The sequence below is a fragment of the Danio rerio genome, chromosome 24 (assembly GCF_049306965.1).
Source record: "Danio rerio strain Tuebingen ecotype United States chromosome 24, GRCz12tu, whole genome shotgun sequence".
Lineage (NCBI taxonomy): Eukaryota > Metazoa > Chordata > Actinopteri > Cypriniformes > Danionidae > Danio > Danio rerio.
Window position 1 is genome coordinate 21314869 of NC_133199.1, and position 22980 is coordinate 21337848.

At 33.8% G+C, this 22980-nt stretch overlaps 1 protein-coding gene across 4 annotated transcripts in view; it reads right to left on the reverse strand.

Annotated features, from left to right (window-relative positions):
- The window catches only part of cntnap2a (contactin associated protein 2a), a 760628-nt gene that overhangs the window by 23462 nt on the left and 714186 nt on the right, over positions 1-22980 (reverse strand). For all 4 annotated transcript variants that reach the window (XR_012399148.1, XM_009297353.4, XM_068217086.1 and 1 more), the window contains 1 exon segment: positions 21246-21339. Coding sequence is in view for 3 of the 4 variants with exons in the window: in XM_009297353.4 (XP_009295628.1) it covers positions 21246-21339 (94 nt within the window). In the remaining variant the exon portion in view is untranslated.

Genomic DNA, 22980 nt, shown 5'->3' on the forward strand with positions numbered 1-22980 from the left:
CATTCAAGTTAAAGTGATTTATTGAAATCTCAACTACGGCACAATCCACTAATAATACCACAATTAGTGCCACTTTATATTAAAGTGTCCTTAACTACTATGTACTTACATCAAAAAATAAATATAATGTACTTACTGTGTTTATAATGTATTTGAGAACACTTGTGGTGCTTTTGAGTTGGGATAGAGATTGGGTTATGGACAGGTTTGGTGGTATGGGTAGGTTTAAGGGTGGGTTAAGGTGTAAGGGATGGTCAACAGTGTATTTACAAATGTAATTACAAAAGTTAACTACAGATGTAATTACATACATGTATTTAATCAAGCATAAGTACAAAGTAAATGCATGTATTTACCAATAAGCATGCATGTATTTGCATGTATTTACCAATATTTATCAATAAGTACATTGTAACAAACTATTAAATCATGTGTGAGTACATATTAGTTAAGGCCACTTGATATAAAGTGGGACCCCACAATTAATTACATCCATCCTATCCATCTATCCACCCATCCCTCCAATCTGTCAGTCTGACCATCCATCCATCCGTTACTACAGCCATGCATACATCCATGCATCCATCCGTCCATCCATCCATCCATCCATCCATCCATCCATCCATCCATCCATCCATCCATCCATCCATCCATCCTATTTAGGTGTCTACCATCAAACTAAATATACAAAAATATTTTTCTATAAATAATAATCACATTTAAGGAAAATTAAGTTTCTTAATATATACACACACACACGTGTATATATATATATATATATATATATATATATATATATATATATATATATATATATATATATATATATATATATATATATATATAAATATACATCTTAATATATACACACACACGTGTATATATATATATATATATATATATATATATATATATATATATATATATATATATATATATAAATTAATAATCTGAAATGTATATTTATATATATATATATATATATATATATATATATATATATACATACATTTCAGATTATTAATTTTATTATTTATTTATTTATTTATTATTATTATTTTATTATTATTATTATTATTATTATTAATATTGTTATTATTATTACATTAAACAATCTTTTTATTGAGATGTAATAAAAATATGACAATATGTATCACAGTCATATTTACATCTTTGTTTTCAATTTAGAGGGAAAACAACAATAATAAACAAAACATACAAAACTAAAAATAAAAGGAAAAAAGGAGAAAAAATAAGGGGGTTAGTAACATTAAATTAGTAACAGATTATTCTAGATAAAACATTTGGAAATTGTTAAAAATACAAATCATCTATAGAAGATTCTAAGAATATAGTCATAATTTTCCCCCCCCCACAGAAATAAAAAGCAATAATCAGGGCACTGGGCAAAAAATAAATAAAGCTGTATTTAATGAGTTAGTGATTCCTGCACAGATCGCGTGGACCGCTGTATGATACATACAGCAAACACATGGAAGAGGTTGAGTGAACGGTGTTTAGTCCTCAGGGAACATTATGAGACCATCACTCATCTAAATGAAATCTTTGTGTGGCTTTCTAATGTAAATCGGCCCCTCGAGGATGTAGCTGGCAAAAAATCTGTACATTATCCACATCCTAAATCAGTAGTGTTTGAGGCAGCTTCTCGTAATTGGTATTTAATGACTCTGTCAAAACAGACTCAGGGGAATCATTTGTTCATAGTTGCAGTGATATTGGTTTTAAAATCAGGCTCATACTTGAAAAGCAGAAATGGGGAGCTTTTGCTTGTGTTAATGTAGCCACATCAATTCTTAAAGGGAAAGTTCATCCTCCCACAAAAATAAACATTTTCTGTTAATTTATACCTCATCAAGCCAACCAAAGAATAGTACAATTTTTGTTCTTCTTCAGCAGAACATTTAAGAAGATGTTTAGCTAAAATTGTGATCTTTAGAGATACTAGATATAACTTTAATACATTTTAATTACCAAAAGCTTTTATAATTAATTTTAACTACAGGTTTTTCCCAGTGATGGGTTGCAGCTGGAAGGGCATCCGCTGCAAAAAAACTTGTTGTATAGGTTAGCGGTTCATTCCGCTGTGACGACCCCAGATTAATAAAGAGACTAAGCCGAAAAGAAAATTAATGAATGAATTAACTAATTTATAATATAAATAAATAATATAATACATAATTAACTTAGTTTATACACTGACTGGTCACTTTATTGGGTACACCTTGTTAGTACCGGGTTGGACCCACCTTTGCTTTCAGAACTGCCTTAATCCTTCATGGCACAGATTCAACAAGGTACTGTGGCGTTGACACAATGCTCAGTTGGTACTATTGGGCCCAAAGTGTGCCAAGAAAATATCCCCCACACCATTACACCACCACTACCAGACTAAACCATTGACACAAGGCAGGATGGATCCATTCTTTTTACGTTGTTGATGCCAAATTGTTGTTGATGTCAAATTCTGACCCCTTGAGTTGCAGCCATGTGATTGGCTGGTTAGAAATTTGCTTTAACGAGCAGTTGAACAGGTGTACCTAATAAAGTGGCCGGTAAGTGTATACAATTTTTACAGATTTTTCTGTGTGAATTTTTTCTGAATTATGAAAGGATAAAAAGATATTACAAAAATTAATTATGAGATATTTTTTCAATGGCTGAGAAAGAGTTCATGTAATCAATCGATTATTTTTATTTTTATTTTTTTTTTACCATATTTACCAGCAGTGTCTTGTCTTGAGTTAAAAATGTAACTGCTCTGTGCTACTGTTTCATCCAGTTACAGTCCTGCTGGACTATGAAGTGTACGTTGAGATATGAAGATGATTCATCTCTCTATATGAGTCATGGGCAATGAGGCTGTTCTGCTCACATGCAGAGCCTGGTGCAGCGATGGCATAAATCTCTCCGCACACACCTGGACTGATGAATAGGGCAGCCTTTAGAGTCATTTAATTAGGATTGAAATCTCCTCACTGACACTGTTTAATGGTGTGAAAGTTTGAGGGCACAACGTTGCAGAGGAAAGATTCAGTTGCTGGTGATTTTTGACTGATTTTTTGTAACATAAGACTTTTTGTATTGATTAGCTCAAAATAAATTGTCAATAAAATAACTAAACAAATAAATAAATAATTATGAATATGTGCACACACAGCACGTCCTGATTTTGCCAAGTGCTAATTGTCCTGAGACCAACATTTTTTATGATGATCAAGGTACAACAACTCCATCAGCCAATCAAACATTATCACGTCATTTTGTGCCCCCTGCATAGTCTCCAAAAATTCAAAATAAGAAAAAAAAACACACCTGCCAAGTGAAAAGGTCTTCTTCTATCAATTTACAGAATTAGTAATGATTGAAAATGATTGTTTATGGATTTGCCATTTTTCAACTTAGCGAACATTTAACATTAGTTTGCATTGACAAGTTAGCCTAATTATTCAAGTTAGCCTGTCTATTCAAGTGTAACACTAGATTGATGTGCTCTAATGTACTTTCTGGTTCAAATTAAAACAAGCGATTAAACTTAGTCTTTTTCTAACTTATATTGACCGCAAATTTGTCCAATAATTCTGTTTTAATATTTGTTATGCCACTGACAATTTCTGTTGCGTCGAGTTCAGTTTAATTCAAAGACAAATGCCTGAAATACAGAACAAAACAGCATCTGTTTAAACAAAAGAGAGTATTTGAGATGCTAACTTTCTGTGATGTATATACAGTTATGTATATATATATATATATATATATATATATATATATATATATATATATATATACACACACAATATTGCAATAATAAGTACATTTTTTTTTACTGGCACCATTTCTTTTGGCTGTGGTGTATTCCAGCCTAATAATGTCCGGTAGATAGAGCCTCCAGGATAGATCATTTGGAGCAGATGGATGCAGCCATAGTTTCGGGATTGTTTTTTTTTTTTGCAGCAGTCAGAACCAGTGACAGTGTCCTTTTTTGGTTGATGGATAAGGAGAGTGATGAATCGTCCAGCATAAGAAAAAGCAATGGGTCACGTTGAATCGGAGTTTCCATGGTCTAGAATAATGCAATTTAGGGACATTCCCGGAACATATGTATATAAGTACCTTGTGTAGAGATGTTAAATAAGTGGCAAAAGGGGTTTGATTTTCTTTTTATTTTAATAACAGGTAGGGGGTGGCATAAGCTTTGAAAATTAATTTAAAATGAATCATTTGGTGATAAACACAACATTTTTAATAACTCATTTATAATAACTGGTATATTTTATCTTTGCCATAATGACAGTAAAAATATTTAATAAGATACTAATATTCAGCTTAAAGTGACTAACTAGGCTAAGAAGCTTAATTAGACAAGTGAGGGTAATTTGGCAAGTTTTACGTCAAAAAATCTAGCTTAAGGGGGTTAACAATTTTTACCTTAAAATGTTTATTACAAATTTAACAACAGCTTTTATTCTAGTTGAAATTATACAAATAAGACTTTTTTCCAGAATAAAAATATAGGAAATACTGTCAAAAATGTCCTTGCTCTGTTAAACATCATTTGGGAAATAATTTAAAAAGAAAAGAAATATATATTTTGACTATACTATATTACTATACTAAACTAAATAACAAATATTCAATAATATAAGTAAATCATTTAGAAAAAAGTTTAATTTTACACATACATATTTACATAAAATATACTATTCAACTTGATATTAATAAATATCGTTTTTTAAATTATAATTGATATGATATCAGCATGACTGACCAGTTTTGATCTTCCGATTCTATGAAGAAAAGCAAAAAAAGCACTGTTAAAAAACAAAAAACAAACATTGCTTAAGCAGCAGATTACTTGTGAACCACGAATTACATGAAAAGAATCTGATAAAATAAAATTGATCAGTTGAGACATGAATAATGTCAAAAAGTACTTTTGAGAAAGAAACTTGCATTCAGGAAAAACTAGTCCCATTTGAAGTTGCCGAATAAATTTCAATGTGTAAATGTTGTTGAGAACAGCGAGAATAAAACCAACTACACAAACAATGCTCAAAAACAGCCAGACAGCAAATGTGCTAAAACATTTGCATCTCTTTGAAGTACCTGCAGCTCTACAGTACAAAGAAAAACACAATCTGCCTCCCCTCCAAAAAACAACAAACAAAAAACCCATTTAAATGCCAGGATCTCATTGTGCCGCATTAAAGTGAATGCCAGGAATGAAAGCACATAACCTTTAGTGACAGCTGACAATGAGTTCAGAGATTGATTTCTTTGAGGAAGATAAGCAGCGTACACTGTTTCTCCCATCTGCAACACTTGCTTCAAAAACAACCAGCACAAAACTGCTGAATCATTACAAAGTCATGTAACCTGCGGCAAGCGACTCATACACCACAATGATTATTCAAAGATTTTACCCAATAGTGCTTCACTTAAATATGCATAATAGCTAATATGAGTAAATATAACCTTCTTCTGGGAATAAAAACAGATAGAATGTATGAGATGCCAAAAGAAATGCATCATATTTGAGTCGTTTGTTCCCTGTAGAGGTTTTATTTTCTCTTTCAACTCCTTTTCCTTCATTATCTCAGTAGCGCCTGTCAAAACTTCAAAGATGCCCTACATTCCTTTTAAAAATTTATTTTTTTCTTTTCATTTCTTGTTAAATCCGTCTTTAGAGAGTCATATCTGTATATGTGTAAATGGAGTCTTATTTTCTGACACATCGAGACTCATGTGTCTTAAACAGTTGTTCATGATATCAATCCCAAAAAAACAGTTTTGAGTTCAGAAAAGGAAAAAATGTATACATATGAAAAAAAGCACCTGGGTTTAAATTGATTCAATATAATCATCTTTTCCAGTTTGTATCAATAAGGCTCAGGAGTTGAAAGTCGTAATGGTAAAAAGTGTTTCCAACATGTACAGTAAGCAATCAACCAATCACAACAAACTACACTGTAATATAAATCTGTCATTATACTTTTTTTTTTTTTTTTTTTTACTGCAGCTGGGGTGCTGAAAAAAAGTAAAATAACAGCCGTTAAATTACAGAAATTTACCGTAAAATAAAAGACATTAAATTATATAACCTTACCGGAAATTTTAGTTTAAACAAATTTCTGTAATTTAACATCCATTATTTTATGGTACATTTTTGTAGTTTAGTGTCCATTATTTTACAGTAAATTTCTGTAAGTTAACGTCAAATGTTTATCTTTAAACTAACATGCATTGTTTTTCAGTACATTTCTGTAATTCAACATCCATTGTTTTTTAGTAAATTTCTATAATTTAATGGCTGTTATTTTAAAGTATATTATTGTAATTCACCGTACATTATTTTTTGATAAATTTCTGTAAATTAATGTCTATTATTTTACAGTAAATTTTTGTAATTTAACAGACATTTTTTATGTTAGATTTCTGTAATTTAATGGATGCTGCATAAGTTTTTTTTTTTTTTTTTTTTTCTGGCACCCCAGCTGCGGGAAAAGAAAAATGGTTATCTGACCAATCACAGCAGAGTAGAGGGCTATCAGCTTGTTAAGTTGTGATGTATAAAATACTGCTTCTGGGTCCAAGCCGCTACTCGTTTAAATTGAGAAAATATTCTGGCCATCGGATATTAGGCATGAATATATATATACAGTTGAAGTCAGAATTATTAGCCCCCCTGAATTATTAGCACCGCTGTTTATTTTTCCCCCAATTTCTGTTTAATGGAGGAAATATTGTTTCAGCACATTTCTAAGCATAATAGTTTTAAAAACTTATTTCTAATAACTGATTTATTTTATCATAGTCATGATGACAGTAAATAATATTTTACTTGATACTTTTCAAGACACTCTTATACAGCTTAAAGTGACATTTAAAGGTTTTACCAGGTTAATAAGGTTAACTGGGCAGGTTAGGGTAATTAGACAAGTTATTGTATAACGATGGTTTGTTCTGTAGACTATCGAAAATTAGCTTAAAGGGGCTAATAATTTTGTCCCAAAAATGTTTTTTAAAAAATGCTTAAACTGCTTTTATTCTAGCCGAAATAAAACAAATAAGACTTTCTCCAGAAGAAAAAATGTTATCATAATATCAGATATACTGTGAAAATTTCCTTGCTCTGTTAAACATCATTTGGGAAATATATAAAAAAAAAGAAAAAAAATCAAAAGGGTGCTAATAATTCTGACTTCAACTGTATGTTGCGATTGTGATTTTCAGAAGTAATACATCGCTTTGTAAACATTTATTATTACCATTTGTTGACTCTCCCTATACAGTTTGATATAGCGCTTGGATCTGGATTCTGCTTTGCGTGACGTCACACTTGGTTCATACCTCTGCGTCAAGTGACCGGCGTAACCCAAGCGCATGCAACGCGCTTAGCTGTGTATTTAAGGCTGATTTATACTTCTGCGTCAAGTGCACGTGCATGCTATGGCACAGCCAATGCATTGGCGCATAGCCCTACGCCAGAAACAGCGCACAGAAGTATAAATGCACAGCTACGCACGTTGCATGCGCCGTTGGTTAAGCCGCTCACTTGACGCAGAAGTATAAACCAGGCTTATACTTCTGCATGCTGTTTCTGTTGGTCTGCATTAACACTTCCAAAATGATAGTCGGCAGTGAGGTGTTAATATTCCTCTGTGTCGAGTTTCTTCGCCGGTGTTTTGTTTTTTTCTGAACGTTTCCTGAATGTACAAGTGGCTTAAATTCGCTCATTTTGAGGCAGGAACCAGTGGACATGCAGGAACTTTAACCATGAGGTAAACATAAAACAAAACTTTCCATCCAGAGCTCCTTCACAGGACTCCACACTTGTAAACACTCGCTCCATCGGGCTCGCGCAGCTCTCGGTCCCGCCCAGACTCGTCAGCACTACCAAGCCGACCAATCACAGAGCTTGTGATAAGCGTCATTGCAGCGTGTAGTTACATTTTTTGAGAGGTGCGCGTCAGTGACGCTGACGGTCACCACGTAGGGCTGTGCGTCAATGCGTAGGCTGCGCCATAGCATACGCGCGCGTTTGACGCAGAATTATAAATCAGCCTTTAACAAGCAGATAGAAAAACCAAAACCCTGAATGAACCATTCCAGACTCTCTGACAAATGTGGTGATGCTGTAATGTACAGTGCTTTAAAAAACTACAATAATTTGCTCAACTAGGTTTTACAGTACACCAGTTATTTCGATCATCTGCTGAGGTGTGTCAGTAGGAATTATCGGTTTACAATTCTAAACATTAATTACGCCATTAATTGTAATTGATTTTTGTTTACTCAAAGAGATTTGATCTCACCATCAATTTAGGCCAGAACCTTATAACTTTTAAAAGCACATAAAGCCATGGTAGGGGTCACCATTGAAATAAAAAGATAGGACACTTTTAGAGAAAAAAGAAGATTGTCATTATTTCAGATGATATCTTGTTTGGAGCCATTTTACCTCCCTTAAAAAAGGGCAAGCACCCTTTTTTAGAAGCACAGCTCTTGAGGATTGCACTGCTACAGCACATAGAGCAGCAGTGGTGCATCACCACCCACAGAGAACAAAGAGCAGCCGCATCAGCCTCACACAAACCTCTGATGAAAAGCCTCTCCACCCATCCAGGACAAAGCCGCCAGTGAGATTCCTGCAGGACGGAGGGTGAATTCTGATAGCGGGGTGGGGTTGGTGAACTGAACTGCTCTATCGCTACACAATGAAGATGATCCACACTGCTGGAGTTCTGAATGCTAATGTCTGATGTGGCCTCAAGGGGCCATAAAGCACACGCTCATTTCATTAGCTTTATCTCATTGGCAATTACCACTAATTCACATGGTTTACTGTGTGGGGGGTTTGGGGGGGGGGGTGATGTGATGACTGTCTATGTGGGGGATAGACAGAATGAAAATATATACAGACATATAGTCTATTATAATGAATGGAGATCATAGTTGTAGCTGGGGAACTGGAAACAACACTTCACTATTCCTTGATTGCCGTATTTATGAAATAGGCCTATTATGGTTGGAGCTGAACTCTGTAGCAAGCTATATCTGCAGTAACAGAATTGAGCACACCTGACATACACCATCTACTGAAAAAAATCATGAAAGTGATTGAAAATAGACAAAGGAGAGAATAAAACATTAGGTGTAAAAAAGCAGTAAGCGAACACATATTCTTCTCCACTGTGATTACGATCAAACATTATCCTACGTGTATATGAAGTCTGGCCAAGTAAGACTAAAAAGTCTCCTCTTGCAAGATCTGATATTGGAAGATTCATTATTGATCAGATCAGCCACCTAGTCCAGCCAAATGGCATCGATAAGACTAATAGGCTGAGTCCACAAGACTGCAGGGTTGGAGAGGAGACGAGGGGGACTGAGACTGCATGTGGTTTCTCGAAAACACAAACTGCTGTATCATCAGCCTCTCTGCCAACAGCATATCAAGTGAACAGAGTACTGCATACTGCACACTACCTTTAAAGCAAACTGCATTTCAATTATCAGTACAAATGTAAACATATATGATTAATGAATAAATGTACCTCATTTATTTAATATGACTAAAGAACAGAAATCAATTGTAAATTAAGTGTTAACTGCAAGGTGTATTAGAAAGATTTGTATGGTTTTCTAAAATAAAAAAACGTATAATAATATACTTATAATAATAATAATAATAATATTAATAATAATAATAATATATAATATTAAACAGGGCTTGACATTAACTTTTTTGTTCACCCGCTACTGTGGCTAGTAGTTTTCCAACATTACAAGCCACTTGCCATTTTCACAAACCACAATTTTGTTGTTGAGAAGATATTTTTTTTATATGCCTAAAATTGACTTTTGTTAAAATGGCTTGATTTAGATTCTGTGTTATGTTCACATGTCTCCACATTCATTTCACTTTTTTTATGTTGTGTATGACCTTGCTCCATGGTTGTAGTTTCATAATGTTGCATTGCAATAAGTTTTTATAGTTTTTATGACTTTTTAAAAAATATTTTTTTCTCTAGCTACACACACACACACACACACACACACACACACACACACACACACACACACACACACACACACACACACACACACACACACACACAAAAAACCCAAAATTAGTTAATGACTTATATATACAGTTAAAGTCAGAACTATTAGCCCCCTTAAAAAATGTTTTCTTTTAAAAACATTTCCCAAATGATGTTTAACAGGGCAAGGAAGTTGTCACAGTATGTCTAATAATATTTTTTTCTTCTGGAGAAAGTCTTATTTGTTTTATTTTTATGAACCATTTTCAGGTCAAATTTATTTACAGTACTGTTCAAAAGTTTGGTGTCAGTATGAGTTTAAATGTTTTATAATAGGCTTCTCCTGCTCACCAAGGCTGCATTTATTTCATCAGTGCAATTCAGTATAAACAGTAAAATTGTGAAATGTTATTGCACTTAAAAATAACTTTTCAAAAGTAGTTTATCATTCAATTTAATTATTTATTCCAGTGATTTTAAAGATGAATTTTTAGCTTCAGCACTCCAGTTTTAAGAGTCACATGATCTTTTAGAAGTCACTGTAATATTAATTCTTATTATCATTACTATTTTTAATATTATTTTTATTATGTAACAATAATGAAAGCAATAATGACTGGAGTAATAATTTAATTTGGAACTACATACAATAATAAAGCAGATATTTAAAAGTTTTAATAAACATTTAACAATTTAACATTTATTTTTTTATATTTAATAAATGCCGCCTTGATGAACAGAACAATTTTCTTAAAAAGAAGCATAAAAAAAATCTGACCCCAAACTTTTCACCAGTAGTGTATATCCTCAAAAAATAATTTTCTCTCACTTTATTTACTACTTTAGAGTAAATGTATGATAAAGATTGTAGAAATATAGAATAAATATTAATTAAGCATAAAATGCTTTTCAAAACCTAGTGATTACAGGCCCAACATAAAATACTGGTAAATAAAATGCTATAGGTAAACATTGCACTTTCAAGCTTGCAACTTTTTTTTTACATTTCTGTGTGCATTTTCATTCTGACATGTAAGATGTATGATCAACCATAAACAATGTATTTAGTTACAATGTGTTTTGCAATATACATAATGTCATGATGCACAGCCCAGCTAATAAAAATTCATTCATTCATTTTCTTTTAGCTCAGTCCCTTAACTATGAGGGGTTGCCACAGCGGAATACACGGTCAACTATTCCAGCATGTGTTTTACACAGCAGATGCCTTTCCATTTGCAACCCAGTACTGGAAAACACCCATAAACTCTCACATTCCTACATTCAGACAATTTAGTTCTTAAAATTCACCTACAGCGCTTGTCTTTAGACCGCAGGGGAAACCGGAGCACCCAGAGGAAACCCACACCAACATGGGAAAAACATACAATCTCCACACAGAAATGCCATTGATCCAGCTGGGACTCGAACAAGCGCTCTTCTTGCTATGAGGTAAGCCACTGTGTTGCCACTGATAAAAATGTAACTCTAAAAAGATCTAAAAATATAGGAAGCTTAAACTTTTGATTTGATACAGTATGCACATTGCTATGACCACGACACATATACATGACCTAAAAATAAACAGAATCACAAACGCTTTCAGCCAGCTTCAAATACTCTTTCTACCCAATCCTAATGATGCTCTAATTCCCCTAAAACACAATTATGGCCCAGAGAGACAGAGAGCACATTCAGCTCAATGTCCAATTAGCCTGATTCATGCATACTGTACAGGCTCTAAGAGAAACTCATGCAGGCTTAAATGAGGCTCTGCGAATCAACAATTCACACAGAAAACAACAGCAAGCTATCAGAAGCCAATGTTTCCTGTCTCCAAACTTTCATTTTTTTCCAGATCCAAGTGTCAGTGAGTTCTTGTTTCGGCATAACAGGCTGTCTTGATTCATTCAGAGCATGTAGGCATGACAGATTGAGGTTGCCAGATCATTTACACACTTGCTGCCTACAAACTCCCACATGCTCTCTTTAGATCGAACCTTTAATTCAAAGCGTTTGACATAATCTAATTTCATCACAGGGTTTGACAGGCAACATGACTGGAAACTCACCAGCAGTTTTAACACCTCAAATGTTCACTAATCTTTTTGCAAATCACCATGGCATTTTGCTTGGTACACAAAGGAGATATTGGCATGTTTGCAAAAAATCTGTGTAATGGGTCTTACAAGCCCATGTCAAGTATTTTTTCTGCAAATGTTATATAAATCTAATGCTTGTTAAAATTTGCAGTGTGGCAAAGTTTTATACTGTGATGCACATCAACATAATAAAACAAACATGCCAAAAAAATAGGGCTAGCAACATACTAGAAGCCTAAACATTCTATATGATATGTAATGCCAGGAAGAAAGGAAGGTGTTGTAACTAGGGCTGAGCGATGTGGCAAAAATGCAAATCAATAATTATTTTCCCTATTGAATAATAACAATATACATTTCCATCTAAGTTGCTAATGCTTCCAGATTTAAAAGAGTACCCCATCAATGAACGAAGCCACAAAAGTTAAGAGGGTGCATTAAATGATATAACATATTTTCAGCTGAAAAATGTTAGGTGGCCGAAAATTTGGTAAATCTCTAATATCAACACACTTTTAGATTCCAATTGTTGCACATTTCTGCTGTGTGATTGGCTCTTAGTCAATATAGAGTAAAAAGTTCAGAGCTTATTATTGTTGACATAAATTTTATCGCGATTCAATATAATATTGTTTATCGGCCCAGCGCTAGTTGTAACTCAAGCCTACAATGTCTAATTTGCCATAAATATTCAATATTATTGTAGATATATTTATTTGTTATATTTATTTATTTATGTAGATATATTTATATAATAAATATATATTTATTTATAAGGATAAAAAGAACAATATACAACTTAAAGTTACATATTTTGTGATATCTTAAACAATTTACCGCATTAAAATGACCTGAATTTAACAACAGAATAAAGAGATTTAATCTTAAATAAATGTAAACATGATATGATTAAATGCTTGATTGTTTGCATCTAAATTATATATATATATATATATATATATATATATATATATATATATATATATATATATATATATATATATATATAAACCCTCACCGGCCACTTTATTAGGTACACCTTACTAGTACCAGGTTGGACCCTCGTTTGCCTTCAGAACTGCCTTAATCATTAGTGGCATGGACTTAACAAGGTAATGGAAACATTCCACAGAGATTTTGGTCCATATTGATATGATAGCATCACCCAGTTGCTGCAGATTTGTCAGCTACACATCTATGAAGGTGCTTTATTCGATTGAGTATTGGTGACTGTGGAGGCCATTTGAGAACAGTAAACTCCTTGTCATGTTAAAAAAAAAAAAAACAATCCGAGAGGATTCACACTTTATGACATGGTGTGTTATCCTGCTGGAAGTAGGCATCAGATGATGGGTACACTGTGGTCATCAAGGAATGAACATGGTCAGCATCAATACTGAGGTACCCTGTGGCATTGATACGATGCTCAATTGGTACTATTGAGCCCAAAGTGTGCCAAGAAAATATCCCCCACACCATTACACCACCACCAGCAGCCTGAACCATTGATACAAGGCAAGATGGATCCATGCTTTCATGTTGTTGATGCCAATTTCTGACCCTACCATCTGAAAGTTGCAACCCAAATCGAGACTCATCAGACCAGGCAACGTTTTTCCAATCTTCTATTGTTTAATTTTGGTGAGCATGTGTGTATTGTAGCCTCAATTTTCTGTTCTTAGCTGACAGGATTGGCTCCCAGTGTGGTCTTCTACTGCTGTAGCCTATCCACCTCAAGGATGGATGCGTTGTGCGTCAGAGATGCTCTTCTGCATACCTCGGTTGTAACGAGTGCTTATTTGAGTTACTGTTGCCTTTATAGTCCCGTCTAGCCATTCTCCAATTATCTCTGGCATCGACAAGGTGTTTGCACCCACTGAACTGTCGCTCACTAGACCTTTCTCTTTTTCGAACCATTCTCTGCAAACCCTAGAGATGGTTGTGCATGAAAATCTCGGTAGATCAGCAGTTTCTAAAATACTCAGCCAGCCCGTCTGGCAACAACAACCATGCCACGTTCAAAGTCACTTAAATCACTGTTCTTTTCCATTCTGATGCTCGGTTTAAACTGCAGCAGATCATCTTGACCACGTCTACATGCCTAAATGCACTGAGTTGCTGCCATGTGATTGACTGATTAGATAATAATAATAAACAGTTGGACAGGTGTACCTAATAAGTGGCTGGTGAGTATATATACATGTATATATATATAAATATATGTGTGTGTGTGTGTGTGTGTGTGTATATATATATATATATATATATATATATATATATATATATATATATATATATATATATATATATATATATATATATATATATATATATATATATATATATATGTATATGTGTGTGTGTGTGTATATATATATATATATATATATAGATATATATAGATATATATAGTATTAAATAAATTAAAGAATAATCTAATAATTGAATAATCTAATAATAATAATTCAATAATAGAAACAAATAAAGAAACAATAAAAAACCTTAAACAATTAAATGTAATAGTGTTTAGTGTGTTTTCGGAAAATATGTATATACATTTTTGACTTAAAAACTAACACTTTTTTTAAAACACCAACCTATTACTGGTAAATCCAGAGACATGGTAACAACTTTGAAGTTGTTTTTAGGGAATTGTTGACTACTATTTTGGCAATTTTGTTTCCCCAGACCCTTTTACAACATTTATAATATAAAACACCTCTAGCTACTGTCAACAGCATAATGGCTCCACGGCTGCTCTTCCTAGATACAGTAAGGTAAATATTCCATGACAAACAGTGTGCAGGTCAACCATGGACATTGCCTAAAGCAGGACATGCTGAAAGAGTGTGTGTTATTCATGTGAATGGGGTCTCAAGCCATAAATCATTGATGAGGAAGGTAGAGTAGACACAGCTCATGATTTCAGCATGAACTGAGGCAGACGCTCCAGAGACTCTGGAAACGTGAAGACTGCACGCTCTGATGGACCTGAAAATTATTGGGATGCGGACAGGAGGAGTATCAGACTTTATATGACTGGTCAGGCCAGCAGATTCAGCTAAGAGATCCTTAATTTTTTACACCTTTGTCCTATTATTAGGGTCTGAGTAAAGTTGCATGAAGACCCACTTTGAACTGTTTATTCCGTTAAATGATTTACTGTATGCTTGAAACATGTTCAAAAAGAACTAAAACTTTGCAAAAACTTTGCACAAGTAACAGAAGTAGTGAAATTCTATACCTGATAAAAGTTTCTCTTAAAGCAAAACACAAAACCCTAAATCTGGCAGGAATACCAGAAAGCACACACACACACATACATAATACAATACCTTGGTATTGGTTCACAGGGACTTTTTTTTTTTTTTAGGTTTAATGGATTTTATGCACGTAAATACTGCTTATTATATGGCCCTAACCTACCCCTATCCTAAGAGGGGTCTGGAGCAGATGCAATATGAGCTGCATGCAAAGCTTTTTAATGCACTCACCTAACCACACACCTAACCCTACCCCTCAAAGTGACGTCACTAGCTCCATTGAGTGCATTGTGTCTGACATTGCATCACTGTCTCAGCTTGCATCATAAAGGCTGCATCCAGATAATATAACCTGTCCCTGAACTCAACCCTCACAAGAAACCTGTGACAAAATTTGAATGTCAAAAGACCTTGATGTATGTTTTTAAAGCATTCTGAAATTAAAAGGCCATCAGGCATGCCCTCGTAAACCACCATAACAGAGTACAACTAAGGGTGCTTTTACATCTGTAGTTCGCTTCATTTGGTCCGCACCAAGGGCAATAAATGATACATTGTTGCATTTTCTACCGTCTTTGGGTCGTTTTCACACCACACTGCTGGCTTTGGTCCGAACCAGTTGAAACGAACCAAAATGCAGTCATCTGACAAAATCCACATCTCTCATTGGCCAGATGTTGTTAAACATATTTCCTAAACTGCTGTTTGATTGGTCAGAATTCACGTGCAGGAAAATGCCAGTGAACGCCCGCAGGTAAACAAAACCTTTTACTCTGGAGGGACAACTGTGCTGGCTGATTGTATCCCTGCTTTAGACAAACTATACATTACGAAAATGAAGCGCGGCCGCGGCTGGAACATGCAACATGGCTATCTTGCGGAAATATTACCAACGACCCATCAGGTAATGTTTTCCCCTCTCTCTCTCTGTTGGTAAAGCGCTGTCAACAAATATTTTTCCTCCATATCCCATAATGCACAGCGCATCGGCCTACGGCAGCTGAATTAGTCCAAAACTTGCAGTACTTTATGCGGTTGGACCCGTTTTAGTACGGATCATATTCTCACCACAAACGAACCACTCCAGGGTTCGTTTCAAAGCGTACCGAGACCACCTCTTTAAGCAGGTCTCGGTACGCTTATTTGGTCCGCTTTTGGTGCGCACTCGAGTACGATTACTGCATTCTCATCTGCCCAAACGAACCGCACCAAAAGGGAAAACGAACTCTAGTGCGATTCAATCGAACTAAATAAGGCAGGTGTGAAAGCACCCTAAGACTCTGTTAGCAGCTAGCTCTCTGCTATCTCACATGGTTGCACACTAAAGCTAAGCAGGGCTGTGCCTGGTCAATTACTGAATGGGAGACCACATGGAAAAGCCATGTTGCTGCCGGCAGTGGTGTTAATGAGACCAGCAGGGGATGCCCAACCTGCAGTCTGTGTTGGACCTTACGCCCCAGTATATTGATGGAGACTTTATACTGCTCAGTGAGCGCCGTCTTTTGGATGAGATGTTAAATTGAGGTCCTGACTCTCTGTGGTCATTAAAAATCCCAGGATGTCCTTAGAAAAAGAGTAGGGTTTTAACCCTGGCATCCTGGCTGCCGTTGTGTCAACCAGGTAGATGCTGCACACTGGTGGTGATAGAAGAGATTCCCCCCAAAAATGTGTAAAGCACTTTGAGTGTCCAGAAAAGCGCTATATAAATGTAAAGAATTATTATTATTATTATTACATATCCATATAGAGTGTCATACCCATGTCATTTTACAAAAAACTGTCCTTATAAACCACCAAAATCACTACACACGCACAATATTTTGAAGAAAGCTTGATGTAACCATTCACTCCTACCATGTAATTCAATGGTTACAGATCTTCAGGTTCTGCAAAATATCTTCTTTTGTGTACAAACAAAGAAAGAAACTAATTAAGGTTTGGAATCAGTTGAGCATAAGTAAATAGTGAGTAAATGTATTTTTTTTTGTAGAGCTATCCCTTAAAGGGGCATTTAAAGGTTCACAAAACCCTCAAGTACTTTTTAAAGATGTTAAAAGATTTGTGTGTGTTGAACATCAGTTAGGACTATGTTAGCACCTGTTAGCTTTAATAGTGGTGGAAACTGGATAATTTGAAGCTTTTGTCAGCTAATTTTAGCTTCCGGGTTTAAAATGATTTTTGAGGCGGGATCAAAATCTCATTAACATTCATAGCGGAGTTTTCTTATTCTATGAGAAGAGCCGGCTTCTTAATTATTCATGACTGCGCGTGCTTTCATGGCACACAGTATTTAGGCGTTCATGAAGGGTTGTATGTGTTTGTTTCCATGATCCACGGGGTTTGTTGAATGTTTTTCCAAGTGATCTTGTCAGGGCCGATACAGCAAAGCTGTGTGTGTGCAGCAAGCATTTTTGTCGGGAGAGCAGTACGAGAATTGGAGAATGGTGGACGTTGTCTTTTATCAGGAGTTTGTTCACATTTAGTCACATCGCCGTGCTGCAGTGTTTGCCTAAATCCTCTAGATTACCAACAGGGCTAATGGTTAAAGTAGACAGGGAAAGAGACCTGCTGCACTGAATCTGCATTCAGACCCGGGGATTGAGGTGAAAGTCCTCATTTATATTGTTTATATGAAAACGATTATCTTTATAATAATATAAATTGTGGTTGTGTGTATATGAAATTATGAATAGCAAATGTAGCAGGACATTAAACTACTGTTTATTTCTTTGAATTTTAACTTTGTAAACTATAAAATCATGCGTCTCCTCACGATTTGTGTCTCATTTTGTAAGCTAACTGACAACACAACAGTTGTTCACTCCCCTCCTTCTACCTTGCTCTGCTGGCCATGCCCACTCCTGCCTTTTGCTAACAGAGCTCCACGCCCAGATGCATCTTTTGAAAAAATTCTGAGGTAGACCTGAACCGAAAATGGGGGGTGTCATGGCCCCTTTAACATTAGGGAGTGATTTTGCATGTTCACTTAGCTCATTGCCTCTTGGGAATGAATACATATGAAAAACGTCTCGAAAAACACTGACAACAAGCAATATCAAAAATGATCTAACTGTGCATGAGCCTTAACTTAAGCAGTTTTTTTACTACCAAAAAATTGTCTACATTTTATAGTCAAACCTAAAAAGTCTGGGAAGATCTTGGTTTTTGCTTTGTTACAAGCTGCTCACACACTGGCAATAAAAAAGCAATTAACACATGAAATGTTCACCTAAACTGTCTCCTGTCATTGGAAACAACAGCGGGTCACTTTGCTGTTTTTGGCGCATCAGCAGGCAGAGCTGAATTGAACATAACAGGATCTGCTTGAAGCCTCATCGGTATTCATTGAAGAAAGAGCATTTCTGTTATATGCCTTTGAGTAAGAGACCTTTAAACGATTGTCTTAAAGCTACTGACATCTTAGAGGACATGCAAGGACACTGAGAACTTGAAGAAAGAAATTATGTTCCTGACTGTCATTGTGCCCAGAGTAAACAGAAAGTCAGGAATATTGTTTCTTTTTTAACATTCATTCATTCATTCATTCATTTTCTTTTCAGCTTAGTCGCTTTATTGATCTGGGGTCGCCACAGCGGAATGAACCACCCATTCAGCATATGTTTTATGCAGCGGATACCCTTTTAGCTGCAACCCATCACTGGGAAACATTTATATACACTCACACACTACAGACAATTTTAGCCTACCCAATTCACCAGTACCACATGTCTTTGGACTTGAGGGGGAAACCACGGAGCTCCCTGAGAAAATCCACACGAACACGGGGAGAACATGCAAACTCCACAAAGAAACACCAACTGACCCAGCCAAGGCTCGAACCAGTGACCTTCTTGCTGTGAGGCAAACTCGCTACCCACGGTGCCACCGTGCAGCCCTTTTCACAACATAGTTGAAATCAGAATTATTAGCCTCGTTTTGAATTTTTTATTCATTTTTAAAATTTTCCCAAATAATGTTTAACAGAGTAAGAAAATGTTCACAGTATGTCTGATTATATTTTTTCTTCTGAAGAAAGTCTTGTATGTTTTATTTTGGCTAGAATAAAAGCAGTTTCAAATTTTTTTAAAAACATTTTAAGGTCAAAATTATTAGCCCCTTTAAGTTATATATTTTTCGCTAGTCTACAGAACAAACCATCGTTATACAATAACTTGCCTAATTACCCTAACCTGCCTAGTTAACCTAATTAACCTAGTTAAGCCTCTAAATGTCACTTTAAGCTGTATTCACCTTATTCTTTGCAGACGAGCGGGCGCAGCTATTTATATCTTTTTGGCACGAGACTTCTGGTCTCATTCACTTCCATTCATTTTTAGACATGAAAATAATAATAATTATAATAATTATAATAATAATTCTGACTTCAACAAACTGCCACAGTTTATGAGTGGGAGGAGATTATTTTGGAGTACAATAAAACAGTCTCATATGTCAACATTAATCAATTTCGGTGTTGTCTTTTCTGATTATGTGTAAATACCTAATTATTATAGCTAGTTCTGTCTAAACTGTCAATAAATTCAAACAGGTCAATTATGTAACATAAATACAAAGATTATAAAAAACTAGCTTTATATGTTCTTCTCGACTTGTCTGATCTGGCAGAAAAAGCACAAACCTATAACTAAACACAAACAAACAGACAAAAGTGAAAAGTTTATTCGATACCACCTTTAACCTTTGTTTAAAACATTTACACTAAAAAAACTGAGAATATTATCAGTAATTCTTAAGTTTTGTTTTGATATAACTGTATATTAAGCAAAACGCATATTATTATTATTGAAAATTAATATTATTGATATTGTTAAATAATATCAACTGTGTTTGGAATATTTTGTATGATTTTGAAATCATAATATTCACAATAATAATATTAATATTAATAATAAACATTATTATATTAATGAGGATATTATTACAAAGTAATATAACAAAGTAATCAAATGTCTTTGCCCCATTATTTTGGGCTTTTTAAAATATAAAATAAAGCTTAAAGTTTAATTGCTGACAAAACAAATTTACCTAATATGGAAAAATTGTTTATTTTAAATCCTGACTTTCTTAATGTTGGGTGATAGAACTGTGCATGTTCATATTAGTTCAAAATGGAATTTACTAATTTTCCCATACAGAACTTCAAAAGGAAATGTATTAGGGAGATTTTGTATTTGATGGATATAACGTTAAATAATACTACTAAATGCATGTAAAAAATAATGTTAGCTTTGTGTGTTTCTTCATGTTATTTAATATAAATAACTCAGGTAAATAAATGAGAAAAAAATATATAAGATGCACCTTCAATATGCACCCTAATATGCACTTATCATCAATCATTTGTAAAAATCTTATGATAAAAACAAATTTTCTGCACCAGAAGAATGTTAAATTCGTACATCATAAAAGCATAACAAAGAATATAATAAAAAACACATGATAAATCAATTTATTAATGCCACAATCAAATCATATTACCATAGAATTGTCTACCACCACCACCTAGTGGCCACAATCAGGTAACACAGCTTTTATATAAATAAAAAATAAATGTATTTTTAAAAATTCTGTCAGCATACATTCATCTCACAAGCTTTTTTTTTTGATTTTCAAATGTTTTAATTTGATCACTTCCTTAATGAACACAAATGGTTTAAAGATCAGACGCGTAAAACCCAGAAATTATTCAATGAACACAACTGAGGAGGAAACAAGCTCGTTATTTTGGATTGATTTGAGGGCACACGGTAACTCAAGGCTGAGGGAAGCTTTGCGAAGAAACACAGGGCACTTACCAAAGACTTTACCCAGGAAGAGTGACTTGACCAGGGTAAACTGAGTGTCTGAGGCTTCGGGCAGGCTGTAGGTGACGGCGGGATAATGATCCAACTGAAACAAAGACAGATGTGAACACATCATAAATAATACGGAATGACAGAGAAACAAGACTATGTAAAAATGCCCTTTATTGCTGCTGGTATAAAATGCGTATCATTTATATTTCCCTATAGTGGGCTATGGCGCCATCTGTCGACTAAATATTTAATCACTGACCATATTCGAGTTATCAAAGTACATCATTTACTCTAACCTCAGCAGCTGTTATATCAGCAGCTGTTACCTTTTATAATGAGAATATATATTTGATTTTCTACATAAAAATGTATTATTTTTTACATAATTAATTCTATGTAATATCCAGTGTTGGGCAATTTTACTTTTGAAAGTAGTGTAGTGCATAACAGTAGTTAAGTTACTACCCTCCCTACCCCCCTGGCTGAGGTTTGATCTCTTTCAGAACTTGCAGGTGTTTTTTCAACTTTTTTATCGATAAGCTCTGTATTTAAGTCATCTATATAACCTACACCTTCATTTCTCTTTAAAAAATGTTGGATAAAATTATATTTTGAGAATTTTCTGAACCTGGAGCTATACACGCTGTACATACTGATTAATGACAGCAGTGTTTGCTACTTTTGAATGTTTTGTGTCATTAGTTAAGTAAACAAGAAATAATTTATTAAGGCAAAAACAGATTTTAAACCTTTAACAAAATGAACCGTAAGACGATAAGAAAAATTCTCAAATCAAAATAAATCTTTGAGCTTTATACATGAATACATTTTTTTCACGTGGTCCTAACAAATGTGTAAATCGTTTCCCAAAAGAAAAAAAAGTACTATATTGCAAAACATATTCGCTTCTACAGTAACGCTGACAGTGGCTGCATCTCAACAATAAAAGCAATAACCTTTTTTTTTTTTGGTTTAGTCGAATGACTTGTTTTATCTGGAGATTGTGAACTGAAGTCACTGACTCATCTGCTGTGAAAAAAGAGACCTGAGTGCGAATCGACTGTCTTTTCCCTTGCAGCACGCTCTATCATTGAGTGTGGAATTCAACCTGACTAAGGAAATTTTATTCCGCAATGTTTTTTTTCAAAATCAATTAAGCAAGTTAAAAAGTAACTTGCGTAACATATAGCAAAAAACCTTTTACCATTTGTAGTCTTTTCTTGAAATAAGTCCTGTATTTGGTAACAGTAATGTTGTGAAATATTTTAATTTTAAAATATGTTTTTATTTTAATTTGTATAAAATGCAATATATTTCTGTGATGTATATTTATGTATAATTCATTTTGGATATTATGTAATGTAATGTAATATAATATAATATAATATAATAAATATAATAAATATAATATAATATAATATATATAATAAATATAATATAATATAATATAATATAATATAATATAATATAATATAATATAATATAATATAATATAATATAATATAATATAATAAATATAATATAATATAATATAATATAATATATATAATATAATAAATGTAATATAATATAATATAATATAATATAATATAATATAATATAATATAATATAATATAATATAATATAATATAATATAATAAATTATAAAATAATATAATATATTCTGAAGTATATTATCTTAAGTATAATATAATATAATATAATATAATATAATATAATATAATATTAAGTAAA